The following is a 24,389-nucleotide window of genomic DNA, read 5'->3' as shown; positions in this document are numbered from 1 at the left end:
ATATAATGATATTATTAATACGATAATACGTTTTATTATTTATTATAATAACTATATATAGTTATTATCAAATACATACAAATTGTATCTTATAACTATAATTTTATAATATACATATAAAAATATCGTGTTAGGCTAGCCTGGGGATTGCGTTTGAACGCCACGTATTCCACAGAATTTTCCGTCGAATTGAAAATGCATTTTAAAAATTCAAGCCCGTCGGCGTTTTCCGCTAAGGATAAAAACGCAGCGTATTCCGATATAAATCAATGCATTTTTAATCGATAGAAAACACTGCAGAATACCTACACAATGTTTGAACGCTGTGGAAGCGGATATATAAATATATCATTAACTCTTTACACCGACCTCAACCTAACTTCGACTAACCAATAATAAACGTACAATCGATGTTGAATAGACGTATTTTTAGCTAATAAAATATACGGATATTCATCGACGTATCTTAAACCTAAAATGTACGTAACTCTTTACACCGACCTCAACGTAACTTCGACTAACCAATAATAAACGTACGATCGATGTTGAATAGACGCATTTTTAGCTTGTAAAATATACGGATATTCATCAACGTATCTTAAACCTCATATAAACTTATTTTTTCGTATACTATACAAGAATTACACGAATATTAACTACGTATAAGTGTATCCCAAAAATGCTATTAATATAAATGTAGATTATACGGACTAAACCGAACATTTTAAAATTTTTTAATTACAATGATTGATAATTTTCGAGATTTTGATAAATGTTGTCAAAAATTTAAATTTAAATGCTTATTAAAAAAAATCTAATTGTTGTTCAATGCACCATTTTGTATTCCTGAATACGACAACCAAGGAAATCGTACTAACCATGCATATTGAAATTTAAGATTTCTTACATTTTGGTCTTTTCCAGAAGTAATTGATGTTATCGGAAATTTATAATTTATTTCCAGTGTCCAAACTTTATTTAATATGTCATAAATTTCATTTTGTGAAAGTGTTTTGTTGCAGAATAAACTGATATCATAATTTTTATAAGTTGAGGACGAAGACGGAGTTGCTAAATCGTGCATAGATTTTTTTGTACTAATATCAGTTAATGATGTATTAGGTAAAAGTGGTCTTTTATTTGATAAATTTTCTTTTGAGGTAGGTACTAGTTTGATTAATATTTGAAGTTTGAATAGGTAAAAACAAATGTTTAATGGTTTGGTTTTTAGACGACATTTTATTGAAATAAGTTACTTTTAAATAAGTTCGTTAAACTTATGATTTTATGTATATCGGCTATTGCGTTATTACAGTGTGTCAGTACTAGTGTCAATTGTCGGCGGTCAACTAATCTATACATTTTAGTAGTAGGTATAAAAAAACAGAAATAGTGTTATAATAATATTGTCCTCTATAATAAAAAAATACGCAGATAAACTCACTATCGCAATACAAAAGAATATCGGGTATTAACGTTACGACGGACGATTTTATCTAAACTATTCAAATACGATTGTAAAATATTTCATTATATTATTATTATTTCAGTAGATTCTTGATAATCAATCTAGGTTCTTATATTTGAAATATGTATATATATTATTATGTTATACGGTATACCTACTGCAGGGTCAGACTCTGTGTATGCATTATTTAATTATATAATAGGTATGTATATATCAATGTCTAGGGGGGTCCAGACCCCATGGACCCTCCCCCCCGTAAATCCGCCACTGCAGTTTAAAATGTATTTTTTAATGAATTAAAATATTTTCTTATAAGTATTGATCTTCAAAATAAATACAGGTACCAATCCTATTTTTACAATGATGATTTTCGCAGTTTGTGATTATATTAGCGTTTACAAACTTTGTCTGATTATTAAAATTCAACTAAATTTATAATTTTATTTATTAATTTATACCTAATTTTGTTTGGTGATAATATTATGTGTTTCTTCTGATAAAGATAGCATAAGACTAGATATTTAAGGCATTTCTATTAATATAGGATTTCAATTTAATGTATCTCAGCTTCGCATTCATTTGTAAGAATTATTTTCTCATAGCAATATATTTCTGCTTGTATTCTATCACTTCTACTCATTGATCGTCGATCTTATCCGTACAACTCCAGCTTGATTCCTAAATCAATAGTAAATTATAAGTCTTTTGATTAACACATTTGTTAGGTATCTATGAGGCTGTGGTTAGTCTAAGCTATAATTGAATTCAATCCCTAGATTAGCTAACAAATAGACAAATATGTAATAAGTTCCTCTTACTTCGTAAACATAATATCTTTAAATTTAACAATTTTCTATTTATCGATAATTATTTCTTGAGAGTGATAAACGAGTTCCAAATAATTGGACGAATACTAAGTCTAGGTAAATTGAGCCCCGAATAATTAAATTTTTGAAAAAATCATTAACAAATAACGACGATATACAAAAAGGAAAAGTCTCTATGTGTACCTACTGTGTAATCACTGATTAGTTATTATGGATTACCAGTTTTCGGATTTGCCGACAATGTTTGGAAAGACCTTTACAATTATCGTACTAAATCAGTGATTCCCAAAGTGGGCCTACCATCCTCTAGTGTGCATTTTTATGTTGAAGGGGGAATTTTTCTGAGGGGGGCACTAAGAGGGGTGCTCATAAATCATTTATGTTTTTGTTATTTATAACTGATTGCAAATAAAAACTAATTTAAAATACCAAATGTAATATACAGAATTATGTAGGTATAATATTTATAGACACTTAAATAACATCTAAATAATTATCTCACCGAACTATAGATTTTAGGAACTAGGTGATTAAAAAAATTGACTGGAAGGGGGTGGAATGAGATTTTTAAAATCTAAAAAGGGGGTTTGTATAAAAAAAGATTAGGAAACACTGTACTAAATTATCCGTTTATCAAAAAAACTTTAAACAAGAACAAAAATCGTTAAACAAGAATAATGGTCGAAACGACTAGTTACCAATATTGTAATTCAAGTGTATATTGCAATAATATGAACGATATAAAAACAATTTTTACAGTAGAAGGATATAAATTCAGATTTCATATCGTACCTATTTAAAAATGATATTTAACGATGGATTTGTTACTTAAATTATTATAAGTGTTATTTGCAATGAACGATGATTATTCTAATATTTTTAATTCTGATAATCTCGATCACCTAATATCAAATGAAGAAACACCAAGAATAAACAACAATTAAATAATACATTAAAAAGAAAGCAGTCTTTGACATTTTAACAAAATCAGTTAAATTAATTCATATAGAAATAAGAACAAGTGTTTTTTCTTTTTTTAACATTATCAGATATAACCCTTATTAAATCAAATATACGAAATGCACAGAATAGTATTCATCCAAGATTGCCTAAAAGTTCTTTAGAAACACATAATGCGTTAAATAATATGGAAATATTAACAAATACTGGCGAATCTTTCATTACAATTAATGACATTCATAAAAATATAATTTTTTTTGTACAGTCGATAGTCACTAATTTCACAAAACTGCGACACGCATAATATTGAAGTAGACTGAAAATTTAAAAACTACCCAAAATTCTTATATCACATTTTCATAATTTATAAATTATTTAGGGATATTTTTTTTTAAGACAATGTAATAAAATAAATGAAAATAAGAAATTTACTTAAATTTGTGTATTATATTATATTGTAAATTACAATAATTATCTAAGACAAAAGAGCACATTTTTAACCACGTTAAAATAGATTGCAGCCCTAAGCCTGTAAAAGTGAGAAGAAATATATGCTTTTTGGGAAACTCCATAAATCATTTAAAATTTGGAACTCAGAAAATATTATACCTTTTCCGGGACTCAATTACCAAGCTTCTTATTTCTGCAATATATTTATAAATAATTTAACTAATTTAAATAGATTTCAATTACAATTTGTAATACTTAAATAAATATATTCGTTACATTCACAATTATTCACAGTCAAATTTAGTATTATAAGTGATATAGATCGGGAAATATAGTGAATAATAATATTAAATATATCCTCTAATTTGGCATTTATACTGATCAGACTTAAATAATTAGGATAGGAGGTCCGGGCAGTTCAGACATTTCTTTAAAAATAAATACTTTTTTAGTCATTATTATTAATAATTGTTTTTATGACTATTCTATTATTTTATTCTATGTCTATTCCACATGACAGTTGAAATCAAATTGTTTTTCTGCTAATATGAGTATAAAACCTTATTAAATTCTTGGTTTAATGGACAAAGTAACCGATTTTTATCTTAAGAGTAGATGGTTGGTATCAACAATTAAATGATTATAACATTTTCTATAATGATAGTGAATGACGTAATAAAGTGAAATCTAACTTGAGCCTCTGTCTATAAATTTACAGTCATAGGTATCACACTCTTGCATTAGCGCTGAATGATGATGTAAATAACATTAAAAATATTTATATAAATGGATAGTACTAAATATTTTAGATATTTTTTAAGACTACCAGCCACCGCTTCACGACCAATGGCGCATTTAATGTATACTCGACCAGGGGAAAAATAATTTTTCCGTTCACTCCCTTAACAAAAAAATACATATATATATATATATATATATTCTAAGTAATAAAATAAATTAATTTTATGAAACAAATCATAAATCAGTTGTTTTAGGATTGATAAACGAAAGACTGAAAAGTATTTATAACCACCTTCGATAATACAAACGCGGGTAGCTGCCCACGGCAGTCTGCGTATTCGGCCGCTACAGTTGAGGCAGTTTTGTGTACCAGAGCCTTTATTATAAACATTGACGAAAATATTATATCTTATTGGATAAATGAATAATAAATATAATATTCCTATTAGGTTATATTTCAGTATTACCTAGATGGCTAAGTATAGAATATTTTTTTTAATTTCTAATTAGATGCTCAACAATATTTTTAAAATATTTAACAAACTTGAAAAAGGTATGAAAATTAAAAAAATCATGAACACATCGTTAACAAAAGTTAGAATCTTTTTCCGCCTCCAAAAATTTGCCACTTAGGGCATTTGCCTCTTTCACCCTCCAACCAGCCCCCCCCCAAAAAAAAACCCTAAATGCGCCACTGCTTACGACCCAAAATGAAAAGCGGTCCACTTTCCTCTGTAACATAAGACCATTGTCAAGCCCCGGTCAGGCATATAGTTACTCTTGGCACGTGGTTAACGTCTGTGAATTGTTGAGTCCATTATCGTTTATATCATGTATTGAATAAATGTCTTGCATTTTGAGAATTTGATGCATTTTAACTTCTAAGCCATTGTAATCTTTAATTATTAAATTTTGTTTCGATTCTCCGTCGGATGTCATAGGATCCTCGGTTTGTCCTGTTATACAGCTGGTTTCAATACAGTTTATTTTATAGAGAAGTTCATATGATTTATTTTCTATTTCTGTCATATATTCCACAATATTTTTTTCGTTTAATGGATCATTTATTTTAATTTTTAATGGTCGACATATAAACGTGTAGATTTTATCGCATAAATCTTCGTACACAAGTTTCATGTCATCCGTCAATTCTTGTGTTGAATTTAGAATTTGACTATTTGTTTGAACTGATTGAAAATAATTTTTTAATGTGCATTCGTTATGGTTAATTCTGTTATTATTTAATATTTTCCAATCTATTGCAATATTTTGATCGTGGTTTATAGAATTCTCCAATTCCAAACACTGCGTAATAAAATAAATGTATTGAATTAATCAATGATACATTTTTTAGTAGCCCAAAATCAACCTTTCCCGTTTCGCCCAGATACCCGTTTCGACCTAAGCCATTTTAGTCGTTTTCAAGTTAAGTTCGCAATGATTTTTAAATAGTATAGTATGTATAGTATGCCATATAATATTATATATTAGTATTAACTATTCAAAAACAAAGCATTACACAATATAATATATTACTATTTTCTACTAAAATTAAGTTAATTTAAATAATTATATTAAAATAATATTTGAGTTTCATTTATCTTTATCCAGGGAAAAAACAACGATGGTATGAAATGCAATATTTATTATACTACATTATTGTATTACTCGTAGTTGTCGCGATCACATATTACCCTATCTTCCGATAACATATTATAAGTACCTACGCACCTTTTTATATCGTTTTTATATCGACAAATTAATGACATGTTAGTTGACTACAGGGCATTCCACATTAATATAACAGTTACCTACATGACGTATAAGTTAGCAGTCGCTAGTAATCGAGCTTCGAGTTGTGGACAGTTTTAATTTTAAATATTTATATAAATCAATATTTAACGATGGTAATGTTCATAAAAAGCAAGCGAGATAAAGACATAGTGGTTTTTAATAAATATAAATTCAATTTCGCTTCAGAGAATTTAGCACTAATGAAAATCATTGGCGATGCGTGAAATGTACATGTTCAGCAACATTATACACATCCAAATCTAAGGTGGTGAATAAAGAGGATATTTTAAACACTGACCATCTTCGACATAATCATAATTCTTGTGGTGATACAGAATTAAATCGTCAAATAGTATGTGTTTCATGTAAACGAAAAGCTGCTGAAAATCTTTACATACAGCCAAAAAAAAATAATTTTAAAAGAGTTATCAGAAACACTCAACATACTGATAGTTTAATTTTAAATGATTTTCATGTGATTAGAAAATAAATTTACAGAAGTAGGCGTAAGTTCTTCCTCTTATTCCGACTACCATAACTGAAGCGCATATGCGGCTCTAAATACACCAGAAACCACTTTTACTACAAAAAATGAACCATTTGTGTTGGTAAATGATGAAATAAAACATATAGATCTAGCGAAATTATAGGTGCGAATTTTTAAAAAGCATGTGTAGACATTTTAAAAAATAATGGTTTTTTAAAATGTATTTTGATAACTTAACTTAATTTTTATAAAATATCATGTCGAGTGTTACTGCTGGGTTGTTGCTCACCTCATCACGCACTCATAATCATTGTAATTTTAGCTTATATGCTTATTGTAAATATTATTACAGATTGTGTATTTTCTAATAAATGTAAAAAAAAATTTTTTTATAAAAACGGCTGTATTGTATGTAAGATAATTAAATAATTGATTATTGAATATAACTTACTTTTTGTAGAAATAGTAATATATTATATTGTGTAATGTTTTTTTTTTTAAAGAGTTAATAATAATATATATAAAAATATATGGTATACTATACATACTATATTATTTATGAATCATTGCCAACTTAATTTAAAAACGACTAAAATGGTTTTGGTCGAAACGGGTATCAGGACGAAACAGGAAAGGTTGATTTTGGGCGAAACGGGTGCCACTCAATATAACAGGTATACCTACTATGCCTATTATAATCTAAATTAAATATATTAGGTAATTAGCTGGTACTCGTCTAATATGCTACCTACCCATAAAATGGTATCTACCAAAACACTGTATGCGGGTGCCGTGTAGTATGCTACCTACCATAGTTAGGCAACTTTTTTACCAATAATACAAAATGAAATAGAACTATGATCAATTATTTATTCAGATCAATGGTGAGTAGTACCTTCAAAGATATAGGTTATCACCACGAAACCGTAAATCATTCCGAGTGTTTTGTTGATCCTACAACGCGCCCAAACACAAACGATCGAGTGTATATGGAGACATGTTAAAACTAAATACGGAATTAAAACCCGAAGAACAACAGATTTGTTAGACCGACAATTAATAGAAGAATTGTGGCGGTTCGTTAATACCCAACACGATTTATTAGAAGTTTTCTGGAATGATATAAAAATAGTATATGATGTATAATAATATATTAATATATAATGACAAATTGAAATATTATAAAAAAAATAGTATATAATGTATAATGATATATTACGTATTGAAATATTATGAAGTACTTGAAAACGGTAAATAAATTGTTTTAATTTGTTATTATTTTATGGTAGGTAGCATATTAGCCGAATACCAATTAGCTTGGTACTTTCAATAAATTTTTTTTCACTTTTACTAAACAAAATTTTTTAATTTAAACTAATAAAAATTTAAATTATCTAAAACCTGAGTTTATATAAAATTCTTGCAGGAGATTTACTACAAATATAGGCATTAATAAAAATATAATTAAAGATACCTAGGTAATGTGTGTATCATAAAATATATAATTTTTATTTTCGTAATTCAAAAAATTTGACAAAAACTTTACATTAATTTACCTTGTACCTAAGCTGAAGGAACTATAATTAATTCACTATTATTTAATTATACTATGATAATAAAAGATTACCAATGAGAGTTTTTCAGAGACATCTATAAATCATAAATATGTAACAAATTAGCTTACTTGTTGTTCTAGGAACATTAAATGACGAAATAAACTCTCTTTATTTGAATTCATTTTTAATACATTGTCTACAATCATTTTTAAATCAGAATCTCCACTTATATGAACTAAGTGTTTCATTAATGTTATGAGTTCTTCGTTATCATGTTGTTCTTTGTTTTGTTCCGTATCATGTTTACTGCTGTAAAAAATACGTCTATTAAGACGTTCACAATCTAAACAAAATATTTTTGTATGTTAAAAGAATGTTAAAAGACCTTCAAAACAAAAATATTTATATTGTATTTTAGTTAAATAATAATCAATTGCAGACAGCAAATACATAGGTATACATTTATTTTAGTACCATGATTTTGAACCACTTACGTTTTTTTTGAAGAAATTCGCTACGTTCGAGATCACCTTGGAGTTTATATATTGACATATACATTCCCCTGTCTCGTTGTTTTTTTTCCATCATACTAGTTTCTTGAAAGGTTACTAAATTAGTATGCGCTTGCTCTCTAAATTGAAGTGTATTAATATTAAACTTGCAGTAAAGACAGTAAAGTATATTAGACTAAGCAGTACGAACCTATCTTTGTTAGATTTTAATGCATTATCACCTACACGTTTTAAAAGTTTAGCTGCTTTATTCAGTTGACACATTATCGCATCATATTTCTCTTTTTTTTTTCCTAGTTGTTGAAGTAATCCATCTAATGTATGCCTTAAGTCGTTTTGTTCCTTGACTTTACTGTTGTATACACGAGTATGCTAAAGTCAATAGTTAATTATATTTAATTTGTTGGGGATTTTATCCATTAGTTTTGTTGTTATTTACGCTAAATAATAAATTGTTCAGGTCGCAATGAATTTTGGGTTCTTTGCAAGTTTTCGATTTATATGTTTTTGAATTTTTATGTTTTCCTGAATCTTTAATTTGGCTTAGACGAATTTCTTCATTCAAAGCAGCTAAATATTTATTGAAATGTTGAAGTTTTTCGGTTGCTTGTATTTTTTTAGTGCATAGTTTATTAATATCTTTTCGGTTCTGTACATCTTGTTTTTTTTTGGACTTTGTCAATCCAATTTTTAAGTTTGTCAAAAGGTTATTCTGTTCATTTTCCAGTTGTAAAGTGGCTAATCTAAATACCCAAAGAATCTCCGATGTAAATAACTTAAGATAATACCTATCTACCTTATATACCACATGTACTTAGAAACAGGGTACACTTTATAAATCATTACTGTGTAAATATATTTCGATCTGTTCGAGAGACATTAAGCTAGACTAATCGATCATAACATCATATGACTTAAAGTTTTTTGAACTGATTTATTTTGCGCATACCTACGTGATAAAACTTCATTTTTTAAACGGCAATCCCTATTTTAAATATAATTTTTGGATTGGTCAATTTTTTTCGTGACAATTTACTTAATACTAATTATTTTGATCAGGTGTTTAGAAGGAAATAATATGAACAGTTAAAAAAAATAAATATTCATATATTATAAGATTTTTTAAAATTATATCAATAGCGCTAATTTAGCCAATTTTGAGTTTACAACACAAGTTGATTAATCCAAATGCCAAGAAAAATCAATCAATCCGAAAATTATATTTAAAATAGAGGTTGCCATTAAAAAAATAATAAATTTTTGTTGCGCATGCGCTAAATACGGCAGTTACAAAATAATTTTGTCATGGAAATTTATGATCGATTAGTCTAGTTTAATCAGGGCCGGCCCAAAGTATTTTGATGCCCCGGGTAATTTTTTGAAAGGCGCCCTTAATAAAATGCTCCATAATACATTTAATACTTTTTATACTTGCCTACATATTTTGTTTAAAATTCTTATATTTATGGATAGTTAAATGATCGCAAAACTTTTTTGGATACAATTAATAGACGTATCGTCTATAACACATACTTTTTTGGTTTTCCCGAGTTAATGATTATATATCATTGTATATTATTTTTTAATTATTTGTAATATAATAATAAAAACTGGAAAGTGGAGTAAAATCTATAAAAAAAAATATATAACAGAATATTCTGTCATAGATAATTTAGTTATTTAGCTATATTATTGTAAATTTGAATAAATATTACGCTAAAATTTATAAAATATTCGTATATTAAAAATACCCCTAAAAAAGCAGCGCCCGCGCAACCGCCCGGCTCGTCCGTATCTTAGGCCGGCACTGAGTTTATTAATGTCCCACAAACAAAATCGAAATATATTTACAAGGTAATGATTGATAAATTGTACTTTGTTTCTTGGGATACAGTATACATTATATTCACTAATGTATATAATATAACAATAATTTATTATAATAATAAAATATATATTTTTACTTTTTGTTGTTACGGTATTTCATGGGCACTACATTTTTGAGTAATTCTTGTCGTTTGGCCAGGAATGTATACTTCAATAAATTGGCTTGAATTATTTCACTAGTGTTATCTTTTTTGAAGAAATTTGAAGGCATAATTGATTCGAAATATAATGGTTTATATTATTTTAAATTGTTTATTGAAAATAAATATTTACTGAATAAAAATATTAATTGACACTTCAATTATTTTGAGATATTGATTATAAAAAAGAAAAGATGATTTATACATTTTAGTTGGTAGGCATCATTCCGATACAAATATATTGAATGTTATTTAATTAATTCCATTTTAAGCCAGTTAATAGAATTATTTAAATTATATTTCATTAGCTACTACTAGATTTGGCGAATTTCATTTTATCGAGAATATCACTGCCCATTGGTCAGTAATAGATAGGTATTCTTATAATCTTATACTTCGATAAGTTCGATAGATACCTTATTTTTAGGTACCTACCAGTCAAGTTAGCCAATATCTTAGTGGGATCTCTTAGTTTTGATACAACTGTTTAGATTCGTATAGACAAATATAGTAGAGTAGATAAGAATTTAATATGGAGGTCATTAGAGAAACAAAAACAAAAATATGTTGATTTGATACGGAGCTCGTGAGATAACAAGTATGGGCGTATATCGATTTCGCCGGCTACTCGGGCTACTGTTTATAATATCTACACATCGATTCCGCCGAACACTGTTCACCCCCCCCCCCCCCCATTATATATGTATTTTAAAACGTATAGTCTATTTAGAAAGTTGCTAAGTTCGCTTATTTAAAACACGTGTCCAAATATTATCAAAAGTAGTTACTTATGTACATTTTAATTTTATATCTAGGTACATACAATTATTACTATCAGTTTATTCAATTTAGACATTTCACATGTCACCAGATTTGTTCAAAAGTAGTAACATTTATATATTTTTATTTTGAACTATATAATTATTATAATTTTATAATATATTCACATATTAATCAGATTATGCATTTTCATTTTGAATTATATAATTACTATAATTTTATAAAATTTAGACATGTGACCAAATATGATCAAAAGTAGTTACATTTATACATTTTAAAATAGATATACAATTGGGGAAGGGAGATGAACAATGCCCGGCGGAATCAATGTGTTAATATTACAAACAGTAGACGGCGGAATCAATATAAACCTTTTTCCTAAGCAGGTAATTACGGCGGAATCAATAAATCCCCACAAGTATAACCGGGTAACGATAAAATATAATGTCTTTATGAACATTAAATATAAAACATGGATATATTTGCAAGAGTAATCGTAAGTTATGTCTTATGTATATTGTACCTACATATTTATCTAACCAAAATTACGAAAAAACAATCCTGCAAAAATATTTAATCTAATAAGTAACAATAAATTATAAATGATAATTTATTTTTGAAGAAATTAAAAAAAAATGGAAACTATTAAAGTCATACATTTCTTAAATATTATTATGATTATTTTTTTTTATTCAGTGATCAATTATTTTGAAGAAAAACATTTAACTGACACATGATAAAAAATATTTAAATAAAAAACATAGTCTCAGTTTATTGTTGTTGAATTTCGTCGTCTTGCGGCGATCGATTTTTGTCCGTAACTGATTTGGCAACGATGCACACAGTGCCGTCTTGCTCACTGGCTGGGCGTTACCACAAATCACACATTCTTTATCGGTAATGTGACCGGAAAATGTAGCGAATCCCTTCTAGCTTACTTTATAACGGCGTCTGTAAAAATATAGCCGCTTGTCATGAAAACGAAACAAATAAGTTTAGTGCCAGATCCCAGTGACGACTATGATGTTTTTCTCAAACTGACCAAAAATTAAATAGAAAAAAAAAACAAATTAATGATTTTTATGTTTTTTACGTTCCTATTAAATATGTACAAGATAGCACGCAATTGTGACTATAAAATAATTGTAGCCATGACTAAAACTAATAAGCCATTAATATCAAAAGCATGTGGAGGTCAACAATAGGAACGTGGTTAATAAGATATAAAATTAATTAAACTACGAGAGTGTTTTCAGTCAGAAATGACTGTAGACCCTGTGAAAGCATACGAAACGGTCAGCATATTAAGTTGAATCACGAGACCGAATTTCGACATGTAACAACTAACAAGTAACAGGAAAGTCACCACCAATATAACCACCTCTTATAAGGACGGAATCATATATGATTTACCTATAAGATAGACGGGGACAAGAGCTCGTCAGACGGTTCTTAAATGTGAGCTACATTTAGGCAGAGTTAGGCAGATAGGGCTAAACAAGACACTTAGAGGTAGATATGTCGTAACACCACTCACAGTCTCAGCAAATTGCATCTCTGAGTCAGGTCTTAACACCGTTCACCTCATCATTTATAACTAATATAATATTTTTGTATTAAGTGAAATAAACAACATTATAACTAAATACATCAAGTGTTCATTTCTACGTTGGTATATGAATCAGCGTCAGTTGGGATGCAACAGTCTTAAATATAACAGAACAATACATAATAGAATAATATTCACTTAAATATTATTATCTTGATAAATTAAATATAATTGATAGATAAATTCACTTATCCACTTTTTTTTTATATACCTATATTTGTTATTACGATAAGGTACGATACCAATATAGTATATGTAATAATACTAAAAACAAATTTTTGAATTTATAGTTAACCTCAACTGCCAACCTGTTTGAGAGATTTTATTAAATTAATTTATATTTTTTATCATTATCAAAAGCTAATAGTTAATATATCACATATAATACTCTTATTATAATCGTAGCGTGTAGTTCAGAACATTAAATTTTATATGCATAATATTTAATTTACAAACTATAAATTATCAAAAATATATACGACGACAGATTAATATAACAATAATAATAATACATTAAGACCCTTTGTAGAATACCCACGCTGCGGTGTGTCGATATTTGATGAATACTATTTAGAATGTTGCAAATAACAAATATTTGAGGTCCCGGGAAATTTATCACCCCATTCGGTCATTCACCCACTACTGGCTCGGTAGAAAATGTCCTTAACTGGGCGTGAGGTGGCGCTGAGAAGGGTTGCGTTAAAAATTCTCCAATAATCCGGGGGAAGGTAATGTCTAGCTCTGCAGTTTCCGGGCCCGCGCATGCGCTAAACTCCTAATCGATGACAAGAGTGGTCGTTCTGCAGGCTGCAACACACCGTATTGTATTGGGAGCTGTGAGTTGCGATCGTCGTCTTCGTTGTTGTTAAACTGCTGAATTATGTCTCGAAATCATACATAGTTGTGTGGTAGTTTGTGGTAAGTCACGTTATCGAATACATAAAATATCAATACAGTTAAAATATTTAAAAAGTAATTATTAAAATCAAATTATTGAGCTAGTAGTCTGTAATATTATTATTATTTTTATTGCGCTTTACTGTTGCGCTCAGAATCCACAAATTTCATACAAACCAGTGTATATTTTTAATAGCTTTACTTTTGTTATTTCCAATTTACATGCAGGGCTGTTTATTTACATAACTTACAATGAAGTAGGATAAAAAATATTCGAAAACAGTAGGTATATAGGGGGGGGGGGGCATTCGTACATTCATAAAAATATTTTTAAAGTATTATATTACCAAGGATTTAAAAAACAAAAAAATCGAGTATCTAACATAGAATACAATATCATTCATGAAAAATATGGTTTGTTTAATACATTTAATAAAGTTGAGAGCAGTGTAAGTAATTTTTAAGTTTTTGTTTATAATAATAACACAATTCACATAATATCTTAAAAGCCGGGTTCACACAACATCGTGTCGATTAAAATAATTTTTTTAAATTAGCTGAACTAGATTGTACTATTAAGGTTTACCATAAAAATATAATATCTATATCGTTATTTTATCACACAAAACCGCATAGTTAATTATATTCAACTTTTAAGCGTGTGGTCATATTTATGTGCAGAAAACCAGAAATGTGATAACTGATAAGTAACTAAAATAAATAAATAAATAAAATGCCATCATCAGGTACAATATGTCTGCATTATTGCATTGGTATTGCATTTAAGTTTAAATATAAAATGCACTTGAAGGTACAAGATCATTAACAACATATGCAGTGTGAATCTGGTTTAATGTGTTCATAGATTCATAGATCTTTTAACATGATATATTTTAATATGAAGTTTATGAACCAATGAACCACTACAAACTTAATTCAATTTGAGTGGTAATTAGGTTTTTGTGAAGCAAATTGTCTATTATTAAAAATTAGGTATCTGAAAATCATAGAAAGTGGTGTAGTGTAAAATCTACAGTACCTAAATGAATAGTCAGTGAATAAATAATACCGGATTTTCTTTAAAATAATATCAATGGAATCTTACTTTTCAAATAAATAATAAAAGTTTTAGAAAAGTGTAACAATTACATCACTGTATTATCATTATTTTACAGGCAATATTTGATAGTAAATATAAACTTTTTTCTCCATTTATTATCACCATTGCTTTTATAAAATTGTTCGTTTTGTGGCAAAAAATTATGAGACCAATGATTAAGGATTAATTCTTTATAAAAATAAGTACACTATTCATACCAGGGTTTTTTGATTTTCTTTATGTTATCAAGTATCTGAATCATAAGCACTTCTAGGGAAGGAGGCTGGAAAAGATCTTGTCTATGTCTCCCCACATAAACTCATTATAAACCCACCGTCCCTCCCAAAAAAAATTATTCATATGTTTCCTCTGACATTTTAATGAACCTCTCTTATGATAGAACTATTACTTTAAATTATTTAATTTTTATTTTAAGTTAATAATTAATTTATATTACCTATGATAAATATGATGACTATTATTCTAACCTATATTTGTTTTTAAGAAAATGATTTACGTTAACGACATTGGTATGATACTATAATCATAGGCGTAATTCCAATAAAAAAAAACTAGGGGTGCTTAAGCTATGTATTTTGTAATTTTAGTTTTTTTTTTTCGTAGAAAGTTTTTAATATAAGCACGAACATTATTTGAGGGTGCTAATTTCAAAATTGGGTGTGGTAATACACTCTAAGCCCCTCGCCCATAATTTTGACTATGAGTATGATCATTATATACTCTTTTAAAGAATAATATACAGTGATATACTGAAGACTGATCTATCTTATAGTTTAGTAACCTATCAATACTATTGAAAATGAAAAATAAATTGAGATTAAAATTGAACAAATATTAAAAATATTTATTGTAAAAAATAAAATAAAAATGAGACTTTAGTAAATAAATATTTATATTTACAAATGAATATAATATGAAGGTGTAGGAACAACGCCCCATGGCTTAGTTTTAATATAATATCTGGGGGATATACCACCCTTCCACAAAACATTTTAGCCTTATTTGCGCCACAGATCAGAATAAGGTTTACAGTTAATATTTAATTAATTTGTTATTATACAACTGTGATGGTGTTTAAGCACTAGACTATGAAAATGGATATAAAATAGTAAATGTTATTTCATTTTATTTCAACATATGTTCATTCATTGTATTTCATAAAAAAATTCGCTTAACATGTTCATTTTTAAACTACCTATGTAATACTCGTATATTGCTTATATAAATAAATACTCGTTTTGCTTGAGGAATATATATCCTTATTTTTTGTTTTGATTTAAAATATAGATATGAAATTCTCATCGAATGTTTGTACCTATTAAAATATTTTATACCTTATACAATTTTCAAAATATTTTCTTTTTAAATTACTACCTATAAAAATGTTTTCCCCTAAAAAAAAAAAAAAAAAAAAAATACTATAATTCAAAGTTCTACGTAAATTTTTTATAGTATAATTTAAAGAAATAAAAATGAGCGTAAATTCAAAATAATTTTTTATGAGTTTTGAATTAAGAATTTTGAGATAGTTTGTTATAATAATGACAAATTTCTAATTTCTAATCTTAAGTTAAAAATCCATGAAAATGTTTTTTCTAAATTTAAGATTTGAAAATTGTATATAAGATTTCCCACCCTTAACAATAAAAAAGTTTACGAGAAAGACAATTTATGCGACATACGTAGTGTTATTTTTGTTCTTTTCTACATATTTAAATTATTATCTATGATATAATGTATTTACGGTAGGTCTTATTTAAGAAGTAGTGATAAATTAATTAAAACAACTACATTATTTTCAGATTTTTTAAATTATGCCTGATTAAAAAGCTCCGTTTATCTATAAAACACGAATAATACTACTAAAAAGGAAGAATATTTACTTTAATTGTTTTTATTAATATTAGCTTTTATTAAAAGGTAAAATGTTTGATAAAATTGTAGGCAAACTAAAACCAGAAGACATTATGAGTATTGTCGATAAATCTAAGCAAGATGAGGGAACTGAGAATAAAGAGTACGGAAAAAGTAAGAATTTATAATTTAAGTTTGTCTCAATTGATGTAAGATGTATAATAGATAACATTTTTGATATAGTTGATGATACTGATCAAAAACATGAAAACAAAATTACTTCTAACAGAACACCTAAACAACAAGAGGGAATCGACAATAAAGAATATGGAAAAAGTTAGTATACATAATTTAAGACAGTTTATTGATGTTGAAGTATTAAATAGTTAAAAATGTTATTATAGTTGATGATACTGATCAAAAACCACCCGAAGACAAATCTACTTCTGTCAAAAAATCTGATCAAGAAGATGGAACAGACAATAAAGCACCTTGGAAAAGTGAGAATACAAAATTTAAGTTTGTTTTATTGATGTTAAGGATACCAAATAGTTACAATTTTAAATATAGTTGATGATACTGCTCAAAAACCTGAAGCAAAAGTTGCTTCTTTCAATACATCTAAGGAAGAAGATGAAACAGACAATAATGAATTTGACAAAAGTAAGAATTCATAATTTAAGCGAGTTTTGATTGATTCTATAGATAATAGATAACATTTTAACTATAGTTGATAATATTGATCAAAACCCTGAAGACAAAGTTACCCCTGTCATAAAATCTGAGCAAGAAGATGAAACAGACAATAAACAGTCTGACAAAGGTGAGAATACATAATTTAAGTGGGTTTTATTGATGTTAAGGGTACTAAATATATAATGTTTTAATAATAGTTGATGATACTGATCAAAAACCTGACGACAAAGTTACCCCTGTCTTATCATTTATGCAAGAAGATGAAACAGAGAATAAAGAGTCTGACAAAGGTAAGAATACATTATTTAAGTTGGTTTTATTGATGTTAAGGGTACCAAATAGATATGTTTTAATTATAGTTGATGATACTAATCAAAAACCTGACGACAAAGTTACCCCTGTCATAACATTTAAGCAAGAAAATCAAACAGAGAATAAAGAGTCTAACAAAGGTAAGAATGCATAATAGGTATTTAAGTTTATTTTATTGATGTTAAGAATATCAAATAGATACAATTTTAAATAAAGTTGATGGTATTGATCAAAAACCCGAAGAAAAAGTTGCTTCTTTCAATATATCTAAGAAAGAAGACGGAACAGACAACAATCAATTCGACAAAAGTAAGAATTCATAGTTAAAGCGAGTTCTGATTGATTCTATAGGTAATAGATAACATTTTAATTATAGTTGATTATACTGATCAAGAACCTGAAGACAAAATTATCCCTGTCATAACATCTGATCAAGAATATGAAACAGACAATAAAGAATCTGACAAAGGCAAGAATACATAATTTAAGTTGGTTTTTTTGATGTTAAGGGTACCAAATAGATAATGTTTTAATTTTAGTTGATGATACTGATCAAAAACCAGAAGAAAAAGTTGCTTCTTTCAATACATTTAAGAAAGTAGACGGAACAGACATCAATCAATCCGACAAAAGTAAGCATTCATAATTTAAGCGAGTTTTATTTAAATCTATGGGTAATTGATAACATTTTAATTATAGTTGATTATACTGATCAAAAACATGGAGACAAAATTACCCCTGTCATACAATCCGAGCAAGAAGATGAAACAGACAATAAACAGTCTGACAAAGGTAAGAATACATAATTTAAGTTTGTTTTATTGATGTCAATGGTACCAAATGGATTCAATTTTAAATTTAGTTGATGATATTGATCAAAAACCCGAAAAAAACGTAGCCTCTTTCAATACATCTAAGGAAGAAGATGAAACAGACATCAATCAATCCAACAAAAGTAAGAATTTATAATCTAAGCGAGTTTTAATCAAATCTATAGGTAATTGATAACATTTTAATTATAGTTGATTATACTGATCAAAAACCTGGAGACCAAATTACCCCTGTCATACAATCTGAGCAAGAAGTTGAAACAGACAATATAGAATCTGACAAAGGTAAGAATACATAATTTAAGTTGGTTTTTTTGATGTTAAGGGTACCAAATAGATAATGTTTTAATTTTAATTGATGATACTGATCAAAAACTTGACGACAAAGTTATCCCTGTCATAACATTTAAGCAAGAAGATGGAACAGACAATAAAGCGCCTTGCAAAAGTAAGAATGCATAATTTACGATGGATTTTATAGGTCAAAGATCTCCAAACTTTTTTTCTAGGGCTATATATGAAATCAAAATATTTTGGTGCGTAAAAAGTACATAAATTACACATCATTTTTTTATTTATAAATATTTAAAAAATAGTTCTTATCATATATACCACAAGGTAATTACATATACTTAGTTATATAAATATGATATAGGTGATAATTTGCGCGTGCGTAAAGTAATAATTTATGATAATAATAGATTAATAATTTTGTTTATAACATTTATTTTTAGATTATTTGGTGTCTTGGGTGAGGGGTGAGGGCGGAGGATATTTTGCGTGCCGGATCTGACTCGTGGGCTGTAGTTTGTAGACCCCCTGTTATAGTTAATATATAAAATTTTAAATATAATTGTTGATACTGGACAAAAACTAGAAAACAGTTATTTTTAACAAAACATATAATCAAGAAGACGGAAAAGATAATAAAAAGTCTGTCAAAAGTAAGAATATAATTAATAATTTTTGTTTTGGGTGATATTTCAATCAATAATTGTTAAATAAATAATTACTGGATTATTTTTCCTTGCGATAGTTATGGATTCGGAATTCTAATAGACATATTATAAATAGAATCTGCAGTAGATACCTATGTAAATTTTTATCAAAATACTGGCAACCTATTTTTCCTTCTTATCTATTTTCAAATTGTTAATTCTAGAATACGTATACCTCAATTGTTTGGAAATCAGAAGTGTTGGATGCTCTTAAATTTGAACTTACTCTAATTACTAATTATTTTTAGTCTACTATTCAGATATCTTGCTATTTATTTTATTCCTTGTATAGCAATAAGTGGTAAAGCGATATGTGTCCTAAGCAATTTAGTTAGTGGTTCTGACACCTTAAATAAATATTCATGTTACTTCACGCTCCACTCGTTATATTCCCTTCCCACCTTTATAGATTTTCCATCGACAAAGCTCGTAACAACTCTCTTAATACAATTGTTATTATTTGACAATAAAGTCTCCTCCTTTTTTGTATAAATATTGTTCTTGATAATTGATGCATCAGTAGTATATAAATAATTTTCATAACTCTATGTTTGTTATTAATTTTAATAAGTAAATATTTAAATGTTAATATGTTTTATTTAGTTGATGGTTTTATGAAACCCGACGTCAAAATATGTATGAATAATAAATTTAAGATTGAGGATGGTCCATCGTTTTCTATTAAAACTAACCACGCAGAATCTGGTGAAAGTAAGTTATTATTTAACTTTATTTGTTTTATTAATTAACTATAAATAAAATATTTACCTAATTTAGGTACTGCTAAACTTTCACTTAAAAATGGCAATGAAGAATTAGCAAGTAAGAATACCTCTCAAAATTTGTTTTTATTTGCTTAACATTTACTTTAAGTCAAAATGTGTATTGACAATGAAGAATATGTTGTCACATTTATTTTTAATAATATTATTGACACATACAATTATTGATTTAGGAAATAAGAAAATATTACTTGAAGACAGAACGTGTGTTAACAATAAAGTTGATTCAGAAGACAGACTACCGCTAACTACAATTGATGAACTATACAATTCACATACTGGTGAAATGTCGTTGTCCAGCTCTAGAACATCGGAGATGACTGCAAATAGTAGAAAGCGAAACCAAAAACAATACGAGAGTTTGGAAGACAATGAACCATTGCTTTTGAAAAAAATTAAAGTTGAAGATACTGGTGATGATCAGTTTCACGAGATGTGGGATTATCTTCAATATGATTTTTCAAATTTCAACCAATGGGAAAATATATTACATTTTGTTGATGAACAAAATATTGAAGTAAACGCAAGAATAGCTTACTCTAAATTTTTAGAACTGTATCCGCTTTGTTACGGTTATTGGAAGAAATATGCGAATTTTGAAAAAAGAAATAATAATATACATGAGTTTGAAAAAGTGTTAGAAAATGGATTAAGTGCCATACCTATAAGTGTTGATTTGTGGATTTATTACATGACATATTTGAGAACGGAACGTTACGATGAAGAGGACCATATTCGTAACGAGTTTGAAAGAAGTTTGAAAATGTGTGGACTTGATTTTCATTCAGATCAGTTGTGGCATGATTATATATCATGGGAAATGGAGATTAATAGAGTATTTAATGCTGCTAACATATACTATCGTCTTATTCGCATACCAACTTCAAACTATTCAAAAAATTTCTTCAAATTTCAAGAGTTTATATTCAAACAATTACCTGAAGAATATTTAGGTCTTACAGAATTTTTCGAAAAACGAAATATTATAGTTCAATCATTTAGAACAAACCATAATAGTGAGTCATTTAATCATGATTGTATACCACCTGGTGAAGATTTTCAGCAAGTAACTGAAATTACCGAAACTAATATAATATCTATAATGAGAATTGAAATTATTGATGAATGGTATAATGTTCACAAGCAAACTGCCACAGAATTTGAATGTCGGAAATTATTTGAAGAAAATATAGGAAGACCTCACTTCCATGTAAATGAGTTGGAGTCTGCTCAGGTACTAAATTGGGAAAACTATATTAAGTTCGAGAGAAGAGCCGGAGATCAAGAACGCATTATTTTTCTCTATGAAAGGTGCTTGATAGCGTGTGTTTTGATTGAAAGATTTTGGTTAAATTATTTAGATTATTTGTCTTTTGTAAATTTTGACGCCACTATTTTACTATCTGATGTATTTAAAAGATCATTATTCCACCATCCAAAGTCACTCCAATTGAATTTGAAATATTTTGATTTTTGCGAGACTCAAGGTTGGATAGAAATAGCTGAGGACACTATTACACGATTAGAGGTTATTTATCCAGAGTCAAAAGAAGTTGTTATTAGATTATTAAACTTGGCTAGAAGAACGCAAGATGATACACTAGAGATTTTATTTAAACATTATTTAAGTTGTTCTCGATTAAAGTCAATTATCAGTTACATTGCGATAAGATATGCACGCTTTGTTTGGAAACACAATCGTCAATTAAACCTTGCATTTAATATTTTATATGATACCATAAGAATCAAAGCCATCAGTGTAAATGACAGCCTTGAGCTTTATTTAACATTAGTTGAAGTGAAAATGGAATTAAATCCAAAAGATCATTTATCGGTATTAAAAACAATTGATGATATTATATTGCAGTGTAACTTTTATAAGGAAAAGCTTGTGTTTTCAAAAAAAAAATTAGAATACATTGAAGATTATATCAATGATTATGACATGTTACGTTCTGCAACAATTGAGTACAAACATTTAAAAAAAGCATGTTTTACAGAGAAAAAGCACTCATTGAGTAGTACAGTATAGAAATTACTGGAAATCATCCACCTATATATCTTTTAGATTTTACAAAGCACATATTTATACTTACCATATTTACTTTTGTCAAAAATCTGATTCGTAATTAAATAGGTATAATTTATAATAATTATGATGTAGTTGAAAAATAGTCTTTATGATTTACTTGGTTTTGTCTTCTCGTATAAAGTACTAATTATTATGGACATGTCTATTACCTTTATTTAATAGGTATTTGGAATTTTTATCATTAATGATATGAATATGACTAAATACAATATACCTACATACTTAGTTAAATCAATAACATAATGTACGAGTATAATAGGTATGAATATATTTCTTGGGTGCTCTAAATTTAGACACCGAAGTGATCCTGTTAAATGCTTTTTTCTTAAAATCTGATGAACTGTCTACTAATAATTGTTGGCAGCAAAACCATTGTACAATAAAAACGATGAACGATAACCATTTAAGGGTTTTCTCATTTACTTAATTGTTAAATTATATATAAGACTAATATTTTTAAATCATATAATTCTTTTAATATTCTATCATTGTATCAATAGCTTAGCTACAATCACGGCATTGTTAATATATCTCCGTATATTATAACCCCCTATGGCATTTGATAACTACCAAGTAACTTATTTTATTATTATTAATTGTTTAAATATTAACACATATTTGATTAAGTAATATCATTGAGTATATTGGAAAAATAATAATATATAATACATGTGGTAATACAAATGTATTTTTAAATATTAAATAATATAAAAAAAATGATTTATGTGAATTTTTAAATTAAAACTAATAATGTTTTTTATTCTAATGTATTAAATATTGTGTTTATATTACTTTACTTATTAAAAAATAATACTTACTGTGTGAGATAATAAAATATTTAAATTGGTATCACAAAATACATTATTTGTAATCAATTGAAAATATGTCCGTTATATTATGTTATCAAAATATCATAATTTAATGGTGTAATTAATATTGAAACTTATTAATATTGGTTGTAATTTTGGAGGTTGTGATAAATATTGAGCAGAAATATTATTCCTACATAAGAACATTTTGGCTTCAGCCTGGCACGTGGTAGTTCAAAAACTGACGTCACCACTGGATATGTCCGTAAAATACAACGTAACATATGTTAGTATGAAATCAGTGGCGCATTAAATGTATACGACCTCCAGGACAAAATAATTTTTCCACGCTCCTCCACAGCAGCGGATAGACTTTTCGGCCCACCGAGATTTTAAATTTTTACCGGCCCTCGACAAAGTATCGGCCCATTCGAAAAACATTTCTTATGATCACTCTTTTTACTTTTAGTATATGTGCTTTAAATAATAATTGTTTCTCTAAAGGACATTTGCAAATTACCTATTCAATAGGTACATTATATTAAGTTACTTAGTATACTTCAGTTATATTATTTAAAAAAAACGCAAAATATAAGATAGATAATATAGATAATATAAATTTTTACGCGGCCCACCGAGATTTTCTCGGTAGCTCGCCGGCTCAATCCGGGCCTGCTCCTCCATTACAAAAAAAATATATTTATATATAAAAGTTAGAATCTTTTGCCGCCCCCAAACATTTTGCGCTTGGGGCATTTGCCTTTTTCGCCCCCCCTTAAATGCGTCGC

The 24,389-nt window shown here is 27.7% G+C and overlaps 2 protein-coding genes across 17 annotated transcripts in view; one reads left to right on the top strand and one right to left on the bottom strand.

Moving 5' to 3' along the window:
• The window catches only part of LOC149062257 (uncharacterized), a 31,198-nt gene extending 7,549 nt beyond the window's left edge, over positions 1 to 23,649 (top strand). For 10 of the 16 annotated variants that reach the window (XM_089217320.1, XM_089217322.1, XM_089217321.1 and 7 more), the window contains 17 exons: positions 17,173 to 17,256; positions 17,326 to 17,418; positions 17,487 to 17,582; positions 17,653 to 17,745; positions 17,795 to 17,905; positions 17,976 to 18,068; positions 18,138 to 18,230; positions 18,289 to 18,399; positions 18,449 to 18,559; positions 18,630 to 18,722; positions 18,790 to 18,882; positions 18,953 to 19,045; positions 19,113 to 19,205; positions 19,309 to 19,368; positions 20,522 to 20,629; positions 20,696 to 20,740; positions 20,874 to 23,649. In XM_089217320.1, coding sequence (XP_089073446.1) covers positions 17,173 to 17,256; positions 17,326 to 17,418; positions 17,487 to 17,582; positions 17,653 to 17,745; positions 17,795 to 17,905; positions 17,976 to 18,068; positions 18,138 to 18,230; positions 18,289 to 18,399; positions 18,449 to 18,559; positions 18,630 to 18,722; positions 18,790 to 18,882; positions 18,953 to 19,045; positions 19,113 to 19,205; positions 19,309 to 19,368; positions 20,522 to 20,629; positions 20,696 to 20,740; positions 20,874 to 22,732 — 3,329 coding nt within the window. In that variant the 3' untranslated portion in view covers positions 22,733 to 23,649. Of the gene's footprint in view, positions 1 to 13,793; positions 14,130 to 17,172; positions 17,257 to 17,325; positions 17,419 to 17,486; positions 17,583 to 17,652; positions 17,746 to 17,794; positions 17,906 to 17,975; positions 18,069 to 18,137; positions 18,231 to 18,288; positions 18,400 to 18,448; positions 18,560 to 18,629; positions 18,723 to 18,789; positions 18,883 to 18,952; positions 19,046 to 19,112; positions 19,206 to 19,308; positions 19,369 to 20,521; positions 20,630 to 20,695; positions 20,741 to 20,873 lie in introns of those variants that run through there. The other 6 variants (XM_089217332.1, XM_089217325.1, XM_089217323.1 and 3 more) reach the window with 6 other exon arrangements.
• LOC107167097 (uncharacterized) lies at positions 1,933 to 10,893 on the bottom strand. Its single transcript, XM_015515999.2, has 7 exons — positions 10,760 to 10,893; positions 9,235 to 9,538; positions 8,986 to 9,167; positions 8,778 to 8,914; positions 8,412 to 8,626; positions 5,225 to 5,751; positions 1,933 to 2,146 (listed from the first exon to the last, which is right to left on the bottom strand). Exons 1-7 carry the CDS (start codon positions 10,891 to 10,893, stop codon positions 2,101 to 2,103), a joined length of 1,545 nt encoding a protein of 514 aa, XP_015371485.2. The 3' UTR covers positions 1,933 to 2,100.
• Positions 23,650 to 24,389: the final 740 nt, after the last annotated feature.

The sequence above is a fragment of the Diuraphis noxia genome, unplaced genomic scaffold (genome assembly GCF_037042655.1).
Source record: "Diuraphis noxia isolate RWA-SAM2 unplaced genomic scaffold, SU_Dnox_SAM2 contig0001, whole genome shotgun sequence".
NCBI classification, from domain to species: Eukaryota; Metazoa; Arthropoda; class Insecta; order Hemiptera; family Aphididae; genus Diuraphis; species Diuraphis noxia.
This window is presented reverse-complemented; position numbering and strand designations above follow the sequence as displayed.